General features: G+C 41.5%; 1 protein-coding gene across 2 annotated transcripts in view; it reads right to left on the reverse strand.

Moving 5' to 3' along the window:
* The window catches only part of TBC1D8 (TBC1 domain family member 8), a 102,321-nt gene that overhangs the window by 12,002 nt on the left and 73,938 nt on the right, over positions 1 to 16,381 (reverse strand). For both annotated transcript variants that reach the window (XM_075590395.1, XM_075590396.1), the window contains exons 10-17: positions 10,073 to 10,223; positions 9,574 to 9,788; positions 7,866 to 7,983; positions 6,471 to 6,756; positions 5,570 to 5,699; positions 4,624 to 4,722; positions 757 to 825; positions 23 to 263 (exon numbers count right to left, since the gene is read on the reverse strand). In XM_075590395.1, the coding sequence (XP_075446510.1) occupies positions 23 to 263; positions 757 to 825; positions 4,624 to 4,722; positions 5,570 to 5,699; positions 6,471 to 6,756; positions 7,866 to 7,983; positions 9,574 to 9,788; positions 10,073 to 10,223 (1,309 nt within the window). The remainder of the gene's footprint in view (positions 1 to 22; positions 264 to 756; positions 826 to 4,623; positions 4,723 to 5,569; positions 5,700 to 6,470; positions 6,757 to 7,865; positions 7,984 to 9,573; positions 9,789 to 10,072; positions 10,224 to 16,381) is intronic.

Consider the following 16,381-nt stretch of genomic DNA (forward strand, 5'->3'; position numbering starts at 1 on the left):
TTCTCAACAGATAATTATTCACCTAAACACCAGGCAAACGCTTTGAACTCGATAAGATTGTCCAGATTCTCGTCCAGCAGACGGAATACCCTCTCTGTTAGAACCTCTGTGTGCGCGCTGCACACCCAGGGCGAGGCCAGTCTGAAGAGGTTCGTGAACTGCCGGCTGTCAATCTTGTACTGTTCAGCATAGGGCCTGCTGGGGTCGTGGCGTTCAAGCGCTGGGGAAGTCTGTTCCCAATAACAGCTGGTGAGATGCTCTCTCTGAAAAAGAGAAGGCGTGGCCACAATAATAATGAAAACCAGAGAAAGAAAAAAACTAAAGATCCAAGCACAGACTCCCTCCAATCAAACTGGGGGTCTCTCCCTATGTCCATATCTATATACTGTGCCAACCAGAGAGACACGAGAAGCTGAGGAGAGCAGGCAGGGGTGCGCACGGGGACAAGCTTGCGCACCCCTGCCATACAATATATACAAAAATAAAATACAGTAACAAAACCATTAGCAGCAATGTGATGTGGGCCACATACTGTACACCAGCAGAGTCAATAGCCTGTAGGTTATTTCTGTCTCCGATGAAATATCCCTTGATACTTTAGCTGTGCACACCTTACACAGAAGGTGAAAATTACACTATTACTTGCAATATTTCAACAGCCATGCTAACACTAAGAACTATTCTATTTCACTGTCCAGTATAAGGCAATTGTAAGTGATTTTAGGAAGGAATTTCCCCTTCCTAACCATGTCTCACCTTAAACAAGTCATACAGCTCTTCTAAATCTTCATGAAGGAAAGAAACGTCGGGTGCAACAACTCGGAGCTAAACATAAAGAGACCGGAAAGCGATAAAAATCACAAAATCACACAAAACCAGTATTGTATCCAGCCATTCGGTGCTATTTATATTGTGAGCTCTGTGGGGCAGGGATTTCCTTTTCTATTGTCTGATTTTACTTGTATCACTTCTTGTACTATACTGTAATGTATTGTCTCTCTTGTAAAGCACCAAGTACAGCTGTGGGCCCTATATAAAAAGGATATACATACATACATACAAATATGTGTGTGTGTGTATATATATATATATATATATATATATATATATGTGTGTGTGTATATATATATATATATATATATGTGTGTATATATATATATATATATATATATATATATATATATATATATATATATATATATATATATATATATATATATATATATATATATATATATATATATATATATATATATATATATATATATATACACACACACACAGTGTTCGACAAACCTATACATTTGCTCGCCCCGGGCGAGTGGATTTAACCCCCGGGCGACTAAATATTGGCCCAAGCAGCACATGTTTGGTACTAGGTGGCGAGTAGATTTTTTTGTGTGGCGAGTAGATTTTTTGGTGATTTGTCAACCAGTGTGTGTGTATGTATATATATATATATATATATATATATATATATATATATATATATATATATATATATATATATATATATATATATATATATATATATATATATATATATATATATATATATATATATATATATACAGTGGTTGACAAATCACCAAAAAATCTACTCGCCACACAAAAAAATCTACTCGCCACCTAGTACCAAACGTGTGCTGCTTGGGCCAATATTTACTCGCCCGGGGGTTAAATCCACTCGCCCGGGGCGAGCAAATGTATAGGTTTGTCGAACACTGTATATATATATATATATATATATATATATATTTATATATATATATATATTTATATACATATACACACACACACACACACGTCTGTAACACAATTATGTAAAAAGCTACAAGTACATTTTGTGTTCTAATACGTGTAACTGTCATATCTGATCTTACACAATATTTGAAAGGACATTGGAGATCAACTGATTGAAGAAAATATTGCGGCTAAAGATGAATTATAACATGTTCGCATAAAGTCAGTTATAAAGTACCAATACTGTACTTTATATTTTAAGGTATTTGTTGCAGGCCTCTTTATCATCTGAGGTGGTGACAGCTCTGGTGGTTGAAGAAGAATTGTCACTTTGTGCTCTTGAGGCGCAGTGTGATTAATAGAGATGTATGCTCTGAGGCTTCCACTTGTATGAGTCACCACTTTCAATTTGAGATATAGACACACAGATACAGATGGCCAAGAAGATTCAATTGCAGAATATCAACAGCAATCTTTTATATATTACATACTGCCCCACACACTGCAGAAGGCCTAATTGAAACCTAGGTGCAAAGTGGCAGTCCAAGAAATACTATTTGTAAACACCAACAAAATCAATCTGCAGTTAAGTAGAAAGTGACATTTTGGGTCCGGCGTAACGGTAACACACAGTGATTGGTTCATTGTTCTATATTACCTGCTTTACTGCATATTGCAAAAAAAAAAAAAAGGAAATGTGTAACAAGAAAAAAAGCGCAAACCCAAACACCTATTTGGATATATATAAAACACTGTCTTAGTGAAGAAATATACAAGTGTTTATATTACCATGTAGGAGACATGCAGCTAGTTGGTGGCTGTTTCTCAACAACCCACATGTAGACGTCACAAAAAAGATCAAAGCGCAAACTCCCCGCAACCACGTAAAGAAAGAAAAAATAGCACAGTGCAAATGTGTAACAAAGTAATAATGTGGGTTATAGGTCGTTTAAATGCCCACTCACGTGGTGGAAAAAGTATTTAAGCTTTTGTCAGATTAAATCTGGTCTGGATCATGAGCTGGCGTAGCTGGAACTCACCGAATTATAAAACAGAAGAAGAGGTGGACATGGTACATACAATTGAGCAGTGAGCCCTTACAACTCACATGCTCCAAGATTAAAAAAAACAGCGTTTGGACCACTGTGGGTCTAGAGGTGACGGCGTCCCGGTCGCACTCGGTTAGCTTCGGTCTCTCAGATGACAAATGGATGAATACTTTTTCCACCACGTGAGTGGGCATTTAAACGACCTATAACCCACATTATAGGCTAAAGATGGTAAATTCCGGGCATTATTGAAATCCCTGCTCTCTGATTGGATAATGGCCAGAATTTTAGCCAATCAGTAATGGGCCGGAATTTTTGGCACCCTGCCAAGTTTTTCAGTTAATCAGCTTTCAGTTCTCATTCACAAACAGTGAAATTAGCTCTCAGACAGGGGAGGTGATTGGACAGAAGGCAGCAGCAAGGCACCGACTCCACCCCCACCCCCACCCTGCCTGCAGAGAGCTCCTCACAGGAGAGTGGGGGGAAAGGTTTGTCTGTCTGTTGTGTGTTTTGTGGGTGTAAAGGGGGCCAGCAGTGTTTTATTGGTGTGTGTGTGTGTCTTTTGTTGGTGTGTGTTTTGTGGGTGTAGAGAGGGTAGCAGAGTCTGTTTTGTTGATATGTGTCTGCTGTGTGTGCGTTTTGTGGGTGTAGAGGGGGGCTGCAGTGTTTGTGTGTGTTTGTGTGTCTTCAGTGTGTGTTTTGTTCGTGGTGGAGTGGTGCAGAGTGTTTTGTTGATGTGTGTGTGCAGGGTGTGGGTTTACAGGGGGCTGCAGTGGGTGAAGGGAGTGGACTGCTGGTGTGTTTTGTGGATGTAGCAGTGGCAGAGTCTGTTTTGTTGGTTTGTGTGTCGTGACTTCAGTGTGTGTTTTGTGGGTGGGAGGGGTGCAAAGTGTTTTGTGTGTGTCTGTAGTGTGTGGGTTTACAGGGGCACTGCAGTGGGTGTAGAGTGGGGGCTGCTGGTGTGTGTGTTTTGAGGAGGTAGAGGGGGCAGCATACTGTTTTGTTGGTGGGTGTGTCTGCAGTGTGTTTTGTGGGTGTAGAGGGGGCTGCAGTGGGTGTAGAGGGTGGAGGAGGGCTGCAGAGTGTGTTTTGGTGTGTGTGTTTGCATGCAGTTTTGTGTGTGTTTGCATGCAGTGGAGGGGGCTGCAGTGTGTGTTTTGTGGGTGTAGAGGGGGGGCTGCTGTGTGTTTTGTGAGTGTTGAGGATGGAGGAGGGCTGCAGTGTGTTTTGTGGGTGAAGAGGAGGGGGGCTGCAGAATGTTTAGGGGGGACTGCAGAGAGTGTGTTTGCGTGTATAGAAGGGGGACGGCCGTGTGTGTGTATGTACAATTTCCTTTTAATGAACTTGCAGTAAAAACATAAGAATGTGGACAATCTTGCTGATAAAAATCAATATGACTATCATAGTGTCTTTTATGAAAAGTGTAAAAAAATAAAAAAAAATAAGCCTACATTTAGCCTATAATAGTAATAATCCCCTCAGAACAGGGCATTACTGGTCAATAATGCCCTGTCTGGGTTAAAGTCAATCTGCTTCGCCCCAGGCCTTCAACTCTTCCAGCCTGGGCATTATTGGCCAGTAATGCCCTGTTCTTCAAGGATTATTACTTAATTATTACTTTGTTGCACATTTGCATGATATTTTTTCTCCTTACATGATTGCGGGGAGTTTGCATATTGAAAAAAAAAAAAGTAATACAAAAACAACACACCTCAGCTTTCACTCCTTTGGATTATTTTATCAGGCCCCTTCATAATATCTGCAAACCTACAATGCAGTTGGGGGTAATAATTTCTGTGTGCCAACATACAGGGGGTAAACCCGTACTCACCACATTTTGCTTTGTAGTTTCCTCGTGGTTTTGCAGTACACGTATCCTGTGCTTACAACGCAAGTGCTCAATCTGTTCCACTGAGTTATTGCCAAATTTCTGGAATGGAACACAAAGGGTCACGCCGGAAAATCTGAGTTCCCGCTCAACGTTTGGGAACTCATAATTCGTACTGTGTACAAAACTAAGCAAAATGTGCACATCTAGTTCATGGTTTAAGATAAAAGTGGTACATTTTGCGTTATCACATGAATATTTAGTAAGGGCAATATGAATATCAGTAAAAGGGCATTCAATGAGTACACATTTAATTATATTCGCCGAACAAACTTCACAGCTTTTAGGAAAGAGCAGAAACAATTGGTGAGGGGCAAGATGCATCTTCCCATCAGATGTCAAACAGCCGACACTTTTTCATGACAGGAATTCATTGTTTTGTTTGGTGGAATACAACACTGCCCCTTTCTTAATACAACACTCGCCTACAAGCCCGCTAAATTATTCTGTAATGTTTGGCAAATAATGGATAAAAGAGAATATACTTTTAATCTGTCAATGTCATGAATACAGTACAAATAGACGTCAAGTCCCTTCTAGGCACCGTCCCATCTTGTAAAAAGGAGCAGAAATGGCATGTAGAAGTGACAGCAGATACAGGGATGTGATCAAGAGATGTACTAGCTGACTGATGTGAGAAAACGAATACAGAGCAAATGAGGAGGCATTAGGGGCACAGATTTATTAAGTGCTGGTATGGGTTAGCGCACCCACTCCAGCATTAACTCCCATTCTTGCCAACAGCAGGAATGACCAAATCAGCCGCGTTGAAACTGCCCCACCGTGTCTTCAGCTGGCAGTATAAACCTTGGCAAACTATTGTGACATCTAATGCTCCCTTTGCTGTAGTTTCCATCTAGTCCATAGCAATATAATCTAATTGCCATACCTCATATGAATCTCTAATTAGATCTGCTATGTCGGTCACTGGATAGACCTCCTGGTCGTTGTTGAGTACAGCCTGGACGTTTCCAATTGGTGGCAAGGGGCTTTCTTCATTTCTAACATGTTCCAGAAACCTGTGCAAAGGAAGGTCTTTAATAAGAATTTTATGTTGTATATAGCTCCGTAAGGGCCACATTTACAAAGTTTTGCTAGTCCGTAAATCACCTTCCAGCATAGCGTAGTAAATATGGGTCCTTCCAGCCAATTCTCCCAGCAAAAATGATGTCTTATAGAGTGACATCTTAGTAAATATTGCGTTTTATTGCCTATTCATTTAAAGCTGCAGACCAAGCAGCTGCCAGTGGTCACCTTACCCCCGCGCCCCCCCTCAACCCCACTTACCTCGGCTCCGGCGTCATGACACATGACCTTGCGGCGTCATTTGACGCAGCGTTGCCAAGGCGACGCATGTGGAGCCAAGGTAAGTAAAGGTTTACAGAGGTCCTGCAGCTCCCACCGGCACTTAATTTAAATGCGTTAGGGAAGCGCGTGGGGCCTCTGAAAGCCGCGCGCCCACCCGCAGGCAGTCTCGTGCCCCCCCTGGGGGTCGCGCCCTCCAGTTTGCGCACCGCTGCTCTAAGATGTCTTCTAGCGTATAAGGGGTCCTATATAAGGAGTAGCAATTCTTAGTAAATAAATACATTCCTAAGCGCTGTGCACAGGATATCTTTTATTCCAATTTTGTTACGTCTACTGTATAATTAGATAATTTAAATCTGTTGAGAAGATTTGCAACATCAACCACATTTTTGTTTGAAGAAAGTCAAATGATTTAGGTAACTAGACATTAATACAAGCAGCGTTACTTTATGGGCTGAGAACAAAGAGAACTAGCACATGAATACCTGCTCAGGATCATGAGAGCCTGACCATCGTCTTTGCTGTCACAGAGCTCCACTGCTGTGGCCTCGAGAACTGCCAAACCCAGCTGGAAAATGGCCTTGATGCCATCGTAGAAGAAACAGTCTACAACATTCACAGCGCTCTCAAGCTGCATGATACTGATGAAGAGGGTGAGAAACCAGGACAGGGATATGGAAGCCAGCGTGGATAGATCAGTGATATGTTCAGCCAGCTCAGGAAGTCGCTCTTTTATAAGTTCTTCAAAGACCGATTGGTCAACCTGAGCCCCTGCAAGGAATGTGACCAATGTGGAGGAAGGTAAAGACAGACAGATAAGCATAAAATGGTTCCACTTTACCTCCTTTCAAACGACTTGAATCCTGCTTATAATTACTTAAAATACAGTGCTTCGTATTTGTGGAAAGGTAAAAATGCTGAACACTTCTAAATGTTAATTTCATGAACCATATAGAATAACAATTTTGGAAGTTTTATAAATCAATCAAATGTTCAGCTTTTTTTTAGTAGGTTGTATTATTTATTACAATAACAATATTGTGTTTGACAAACATATCAAATGACATTTAAAATCACCACGGTCTCTTCGTCAGATCAAGTCCACAATCACAACTAATCTATGAAGGACTTATACTTTGAGTACGCAGTGATACCTTGTATTAGACCATAGTTAAACCTTTTCCAAGTTATTAGGACTACTAAACCTGAGAAACTCCAAGTATTCTATATGTAAGGTCTCTAGCCATTTTTCAGTTTTTCCAAGTTGTTAATGAAGTTCGAACGTGTTGCTGTAAACACATCCAATACCTACTCCAACGAATATTAAAGTGTAAGAGTGGCCAAAATTACTTTTCAGTTTAGGGTGTCTTTCCACCAAGAATTTGCCAACTCTCCAAACCCAAGCATTTTGACTCTATAGGAGGCCCAACTCAATGTGGATGTGCCTGTTAAAATCTTAGAAGCTAAAATATATCTTCAGCCAAGTACTGAAAAATATCAGTTTATTATTTCATTATGTAGTGTACAGTTATGTAATTCACACTGGGGTATACATACAAAGAATTCAACAATGTATAAGAATTCATGACTGCCCAAATTTATCATATCAGAAACGATTTCTTAGAACTAGGAGTCCCTTCGTTGCGGTTTAACCGTGACAGACGCAGCTAGTCCTGGGTGACTCTTCTATGACGCCAAGAAAATGTATTTGAATGGGAGGTATAAAAACAAGGACACGTGCTTAGATTCAGCACTGCTAATGCAGAGATATCATCAATGTAAAAAGCTAACAATGTAATGAATCCCTTAAGCAGAGGATGGCCAGTGGCTCATGGCTTTTACAGTAATGAAAATATTCAATAAGGATATTAGAAACTTACCAATAACCCTGTGATTGAAGTAATCAGGAAGCATCCTTTCACACACAGCCACCAATAACCAAAAGGCCTCCTCCTCTTTGGCATACAGTAGTAAGACGGAAGTCAAAATGTTCATGGACTGAAAGGAGAATTTACAGGCAACAGTTAAATACAGTCACTGGGTAACATTGTCATTCAATGCATTTACTAAGAATCTTTACTAGATCAATGGACGATTCCTTTATTGTGTATAAAACGGTAGATGGTTGCTCAAAATATCAAACACGAGAAGTGTAAAGTCTTCATAGGGATGCATATTTCTATATCAGCTTTATTATTAATAAAATGTAGCACGTTAAGAAATAAATGCATAATTTCTGGTGTATATTTCGAGAGGCTGAAGAAGGCTTTGCCAATAACTCAATTGTTTGAGATTTTCAGAAACAGTTACCACTTTCATACAGGAGAGGGCCAGCAATAGTTTCCACACGTTCTCCGGGACTAAAGGACATTGCAATTACATGGATACAGCATATTGCCCTTCGCTCTGGAGAGAAATCATTTTATTATATACAGTACATCTGTTTGTTTGTTTTTATTATTATTAATGGATACAAAGCATCAGAACAATCAGTTTAGCCATCACCATAATAAATATAACAACAAGTAGCCGCTTGGAGCGAGTTCAGATGCAGCCAAAAAGGTACTTATCTGCAATACGCTCAACGATACCTGCAAAATGTGATCTAGGATTTCCGAACCCCATTTCTGAACCAGCAAAACAATCCTGTAGTCCTTTAAATTACAGTTTTTGAACCTTACATATTTATACTAAAGCCATATACATGCATTTCATGGTTAACCCTAAGCAGTGATATTGTTCAACAGTACAACTTCAGAAGACATGAAAATCGATGGAAATACGATTCTCAGCTATCCTGGTCAAGTCTCAACAGGCCTAACGAAAAAGACAGGAGTTTAATTTATAAGTGACACGTGAAAGGGGAGATTGTATATAATCCTTGCCTCATACATCAAGATAAAGTAACGATTTAGAGGGGATTCAAGTACAAGGAGCTGCTCACCTACAGCACTGGTGCTCAACTCCAGGCCTCATGAACCCCCCCCAACAGGTCAGATTTTCAGGATATCCCTGCTTCAGCACAGGTGGCTCAGTCTTCAACCGAGCCACTGATTGAGCCACCTGTGCTGAAGCTGGGATATTCTTAAAACCTGACCTGTTGGGGGGTCTTGAGGACTGGAGTTGAGCACCCCTGTCCTACAGAACAGGAGATTAACTAAAGTAGCTGTTTGCAACCTTCTGCATGCAGGGATTTCCCTATTTATTTACTTTCACAATTTGCCCTCGGTTACTTATAATAAAAGTTACTAACTTGCATCCCCTTTGCACTACACTGTGGCATACAGTGATGTCAAATAAACCCCACAGTCGCAATCTTCTCTGCATGTAAAAAAAATTAACAAATAATATACACACACACATATTACCACTGTGGAGCTCATTCATTTTAAATTGTACAGTTATTTAAAAAAAATGTAGTCAGCTTGAATTAAAAATGGCTGCTGCCATTCATAATCGTAAAAATCAGAATGGCAACTTGTCATGAACGTTTTGGAAATAAATGGAAAACTTCTTATTACCGCATATAGGCACGCGGATTACCCCGTGGTTTTACAGGGCTAAAAGTCCTCTCTGCAATGACTTTACCTGGCAGTATCCTATCTTCGGATTTCTGTGTGCATAGGCAGTCAGAACTCTCCGCAGAGCTGCGATGCCGGTCTCGCTTTGGAAGGCAGGATGCTCGGGGAGAGAGCGGTGCAGATCTCGTTCTATCTCCTCTGTCGCCATGCAGCACCTGCCCATTGACTCCTCCACCAGCTTACTGTAGTAACCCGGATGTGAGGAGAGGTCCGTCACTGCGTCTGATGACAAAGGCGAAAGGCAAGGAGGAGGTTTGCGTGAGCGGAGGCCCCCACATCAGCACAGTGCAAGTAGATATCAGATGAACTATATTCATTAGACAACACTGGAGGAGCAATACAATGTTATGCTTAACACATCTCACATCCTGTGTTATTCAATCACACCCAACTGTGCTCTATCTGGCTAACCAAAGGCTTTAACTCTTTCAGACAGTGCAGTAGTTACCAGTTAATGCCCTACCCTGAGCATACTATGTCACAGACGTTGCCATCGCAATGATCACCTGAGAAAATCAGCCACAGTTCTCCCCGTAATGATTCAGGTATTCCCATGGCAACAAGCTTTCGGATCTTTTCTGTGCGGAACATGCATACAGTTCTCCCGTATTCTGCAAAATGGTCCTTCCACAGGTGCTCCTTTATCTGCTCCCTAGACTGGAATTACCACAAAGAAAACAATAGGAGTCATAAGTTTGAAGTAACAGTTGGGAAATTTGGGAAGTGCAATGGCTTCATCCCTACTTTAATTTTAGCTTACTACTGTATAACCTGTACATCAAACTAGCAAATGAACATACAAATGAGAGGGATTGCGCCTTGAAAACAAAAAAACGACATCCCAAAAACATTCAAACAGGCCCCAGAGCAGTGGTTGAATTAACCTGCTGTGTTAGGATTTTTAGCACAAAATTGCACTGAGCAGTTCAGCTTCTTCTAGAACACTAAACAAACACAACAGGTTCTGACTTGGTCTGAATAGAACACAAAGTAAAACCCATGAAAAACACGAGCCAGCATGGTTCAACTACAGCGTTGGTCAAAAGTAAATTGAACAATGAATAGAGATATTAGAACTATATGGCATACGTTTTTGAGAGCCAGTCTGGAGTTGTAACTACTTCTGATATAGACACAGACGCCAGGATTTACTAAGGTCTGATGTAGGGTATCATACCTGATCCAGCGTTTCCTGCCATTCATATCAATGGTATTTAATGTCTGGTAAGGAGGCGATACCACACATTGGATCTTAGTGAATCGGCCCCAAAGTGTCATATTTACTGAACAGTGCCAAGCCACCAGGCACCTTATGGCCCATTCACAATGGCTTACCACTGCTTAGTAGATATGGAAAATAATGTACGGCCCTACTGGAACAAAGGATTCTGATGCTCCACGTATAACTTAATATCAGAAAGTGGAGCCTCTGATTCAGGACTCACTTTTTCTGTTTTCTAATATTAACATTAAAATGTATTAATAGTTTATTTCAAACAAGTGTTTTATTCATGAAATGTAGTTTCTAAGAAGATGGTTGAAACATACGCAGCACATCTCTCATCCTTCTACTGAACATGGCCTGTGTAGAGAAACTCATCCACCTCAACAAACATTCTATGTCTCCTGCTTCACTGTTCAAATCCCTACGCTTGCTACCTATACCCAGCAGAATCAAATTTAAGGCTCTGGTTCTCATCTACACAGCTTTCCATGACACATGGAGTCATGTGACCCAAGTACTCTCCCACATGCAGTCTCCGCTCGGTTCATGACTTGCGGCTCTCCTCCTCCCTCATTACTTCCTCTCATTCCCGCTTCAAAGACTTCTCCAGGGCTGCCCCCCAATAGTGCATCGTCTTACCACTGACCATCACTCTTTCAATGTTTCCTCAAAACCCACCTCTTGAAAAAGAGGACCAGCACCCTCCTAACGCCTACAATTAATACCATACCGAGTGCCCTTACAATGCCTCCTATCCTTGTCATCACGCCCCCCTCCCATTTTAGATTGTGTCTCAGAGCAGTGACCTAATTACCTAATGTTTCATTATGATTTAAGTTGTACATATATTAGGTTTGTCTTGTCCTTACCAGAAAATATTAACACCCTATAAATAAAATCTAATATTAATGTTTGAGATTTTTACCACGATCATGTTTTCGATGTCTTGTATAGGAACAATTATATGACCGTCTTACTAGGTCATTTTTTTTAGTTTACAAGCAATACCAGAAGGGATAGTTTGCATAGGACATTATGCAACCAAATACGCTCATGACAATCATCCTCTTTTTTTTACAGTAACAATACATAATCTACAGAAATAGTTTTCCATTCATAAAGCCTAGAACTCTTTCTGAGGGCTTTAGCTAATCCTCTGGGACATCAACGTCAGACACACAAGTTTCAAACAGTTTTCAATGGAGTTGCTTAGCTTACTTTGAGGGGTTACATTGCCATTGAATAGACAAGACAAATAAATACTCCAGATCTCATCTGTTTTTATCACCAGAAATGAGAAGGAAATGGGAGTGCACAGCTTCTTTAGTTTGATCTCCGATACAAGATACGTATTTAGTAATAGACAGTCCACTAATATGTTACAGTTACATATTACATAGTTACATACAGTAGTTACATAGATGAGGTTGAAGAAAGACAAACGTCCATCAAGTTCAACCTATGCTAAATTTAGACAACAGATATATAATATATCTATACTTACTTATTGATGCAGAGTTAGGCAAACAAAAAACTCCAGTGTCATATCATCCAATAATCTCTCATAAGGGGAAAAATAAATTCCTTCCTGACTAAGAATTGGCAAATCAGATTATTCCCTGAATTGACATCCTTCCAGTGATTACTTATTAGGTATATCCCTGTATACCTTTCCTTTCTAAAAAGATGTCCAATCGTTGTTTGAACATATCTACTGAATCTGCCATCCCAGTCTCCATGGGTAATGAATTCCACATTTTCACTGCCCTTACTGTAAATAACTCTTTCCTTTGTTGCTGGTGAAATCTCCTTTCCTACAACCTTAAGGCAGCGGTGCGCAAACCGTGGGGCGCGACCCCCAGGGGCGGCGCGACACTGCCGACGGGGGGCGCGGGGTTTACAGAGGCCCCGCGCGCTTCCCGAAGGCACTTAAATTAAGTGCCGGGGGAGCTGCAGGGCCTCTGTAAACCTAACTTACCGTGGCTCCGGCGGCTTCCTCCCTGCGGCGCCATGGCAACGCGGCGTCAAAATGACGCTGCGAGGTCATGTGACGTCACGTTGCTATGGCAACGTGACGTCATTACGCCGGAGCGCGAGTAAGTTGGGGTTGGGGGAGGGGGCGCGGGAGCGAGGGGACAGCCGTCAGGGGGGCGCAGGGAAAAAAGTTTGCGCCCCCCTGCCTTAAGGGATGGCCCAGAGTCCTTTGTACTGCCCTTGGGATGAATAGTTCTTTTGAAAGCTCCTTGTACTGTCCACAAATATATTTGTTTATAGTTATCAAATCCTCTCTTAGACACCTCCTTTCTAATGTAAACAAATCTAATTTCGCTAGCCTCTCATAAATCAGATTATCCACCCCCTTTATTAATTTGGTGGCTCTTCTCTGCACTCTCTAGTTCCATAATGTATTTTCTAAGGAGTGATGCCCCAAATTGTACTCCATATTCAAGGTGTGGTCTTACTAATGCTTTATAAAGGGGCATAATTATCTTTACTTTCCTTCCATCCATTGCCCGTTTAATGCAAGATAAGGTCTTGTTTGCCTTTGCAGCTACTGCCTGACTTTGGGCATTATTGCTAAGCCTGCTGTCTACAAGCACTCCTAAATCCTTCTCCATCAAGGATTCCCCTAATTTATCCCCATTTTATTTGTAAGTCGCTTGTTTATTCTTATTTCCCAAAACCTTACATTTTAACTGTATTAAACCTCATCTGAAATTTACCTGGCAAAGTCTATCCAAGTCCTTCTGGAGAGCAATTACATCCTGCTCTGATTCTACTATCTTACACAATTTAGTGTCATCAGCAAAGATGGAAACTTTGCTTTCTATGCCAACCTCAAGTTCATTAATAAACAAGTTAAAAAGCAGGGGTTCCAGTACCGATCACTGAGGTACTCCACTCACGACCTTAGCCCAACCTGAAATAGTTCCATTTATGAAAACTCTCTGTTCTCTGTCCTTCAACCAGTTTTCAATCCAGGTGCAAATATTTTTACTGAGTCCAATTTGCTTTATTTTGTACACTAACCTAGTGTGGGTCCGTATCAAAAGCCTTAGCAAAATCTAAGTAGACCACATCAACATGGTCTAGATTCCTACTTACCTCCTCAAAGAAATTTATAAGGTTAGTTTGGCATGACCTATCCTTCCTAAATCCATGCTGACTGTTACTAATAATTTTGTTTTTCCATGAGGTATTCCTGAATATTATCCTGTACTAAACCTTCAAGTAGCTTCCCCACGATTTAAGTCAGGCTTACAGGTCTGTAATTCCCCGGTTGTGATCTAGCTCCCTTTTTAAATATAGGCACCACATCTGCTTTACGCCAATCTTGTGGTACTTAGCCTGTAGAAATGGAGTCCTTGAATATTAAGTGTGGAAAAAGTTTATATCTCATTGGTGAAGTTACAAATCTGTGAAATTAAATATTTCTGGTTTTTAGGCCCAGATCCACAAAATAGTGCTAAGTTTTTAGCATGCCTTCACTTACATTCAGAAAAATGGGAGTAAAGGCATGCTAAAGCTTTGCAACATTTTGAGGATCAGGGACCTAATGGAATTCAAAATTTATAATGGATCAGATTTAAAACTCAAACTGGAACATATTAGGACTGAAAAAAGGTTTCACTTTGAACTCCCTGGTACTCGCCGTAAAGTAACATTTTGTAAAGAATGACAATTTAATGGTCTTCTTTAACCATGATTTCTTTTCCCAGGGATCCTGAATGGGGGATTATTGGTCAATCAAGTGTTTCCTATGCCCTAATCCCATTCTCCATCACCAGAGAACCACTAAAGATAAGGGAGGGGTGTGTAGGGAGGGTTGTTTCCTTTGCAAAACAATTCCAAGTCTCAGCTCACCAAGCTTACAAACTAACCTTAAAAAATAAATGGAAAAATACTTCTAGGTGTTGGATCTTGCTACAAAAGGTATAATTCTAGAGTGTGGGGAAACAGTTTCAGGCGAGGAGAATCCTGCTTGTGCAGCCAACACAACAGACAAACAATTTCTTCTAAGTACAAGTCTCCTCTAAGGTAGACATCAGATTTAAACAGATCACTACTATTAGGACACTTTGTTGTGCCGAGGGGCTGTCCCCTTAATTACGTATATAACCAAGTGACCAGAGTTTTGTGCAACACAAGCAATACCCAAAGAAGCCTACAACAGGCGTGCTCAGATCCTAAGCAGTTTGCTTTGGCAATCGGCGTCAAACAGATAAAGTAAAATAAAAGAAGCATTCAGTGCATTTATACTTAACACCCATCTCTATTGGAGTATGAGTGGGAGGCCTCACACATTCTGCAAAGCAACGAATTCTTGGCCCACTGGGATGAACACAGTTAGAACAAGCAGTCCCCGCCCCGCTCAGAATGTGTGCTGGGAGGGATAAACCTCTCTTGTAACAATCGCCTGACTTCACATTCTGGGCAGCACAATGTGATGGGGCAGTCACCCTCCTTTTACCAAAGGGACTGCAGGATGGTAACATTTTAATAGGTCAAATGTAGCCGATTGACACAATAAAAAAAAAATGTATAAAGCATAAATACATTTTTAAACTTTTAACATGTTTATGTTGAAATAAAAAAGCTGCTGTTTTTTTTTTTACAATCTTTATCGATTGTCTTTGTGACAGTTTTTCAGCCTTCAAATCTACAGGCAAACTGTTTTTGTTTTGTTTGTAGAGTAATTATGATGCCCCCATTAGTCACACAGATGAGCATAACTAGCTGATCAATAAATTCTGCGCACCTGAAGAAAAGGAAAACACTGTTTTTTCGCAGGATACATAAAAGTCCAATTGTTACCCGAAGAGCGATTCAATCTTTCCAAGGAAACAAATTACACGGATACGTTGAAATATATATATACGTGCCTACTATATGGGGTTGCCCCATTAAAGATAAACTCTTATGTTGCTAATAAAGCTTTTGCAAGACGCCTCTTTCTTAAAAAAAAATAATAATTACGTTTTAGGAGTCACGCTGAGGAAAGCAAAGTGCCGGCTGTCATCAGCTGGCTGGGGAGATTACAGAGCAATAATTACATTCTTTCTTTTAGCTTGGCATTTCAGTATTTGATTAAAGGACTCAGCACATTTTTTAAATAGCAACTTCTTCAGTATGAAAAATAAAATGCAGTTCTTTTTTTCTAAACTGGGCGAGAGAAAGCCAGGGGGAGGGCGCGCGAGAGAGGCAGGGGGAGGGCGCGCGAGAGAGCCAGGGGGAGGGCGCGCGAGAGAGCCAAGGGGAGGGCGCGCGAGAGAGTCAAGGGGAGGGCGCGCGAGAGAGCCAGGGGGAGGGCGCGCGAGAGCCAGAGGGAGGGCGCGCGAGAGAGCCAAGGGGAGGGCGCGCGAGAGAGCCAGGGGGAGGGCGCGCGAGAGAGTCAAGGGGAGGGCGCGCGAGAGAGCCAGGGGGAGGGCGCGCGAGAGCCAGAGGGAGGGCGCGCGAGAGAGCCAAGGGGAGGGCGCGCGAGAGAGCCAGGGGGAGGGCGCGCGAGAGAGCCAGGGGGAGGGCACGCGAGAGAGCCAGGGGGAGGGCGCGCGAGAAAGCCAGGGGGGGGGCGCGCGAAAGAGCCAGGGGG

This window comes from Ascaphus truei, chromosome 3 (assembly GCF_040206685.1).
Source record: "Ascaphus truei isolate aAscTru1 chromosome 3, aAscTru1.hap1, whole genome shotgun sequence".
NCBI classification, from domain to species: Eukaryota; Metazoa; Chordata; class Amphibia; order Anura; family Ascaphidae; genus Ascaphus; species Ascaphus truei.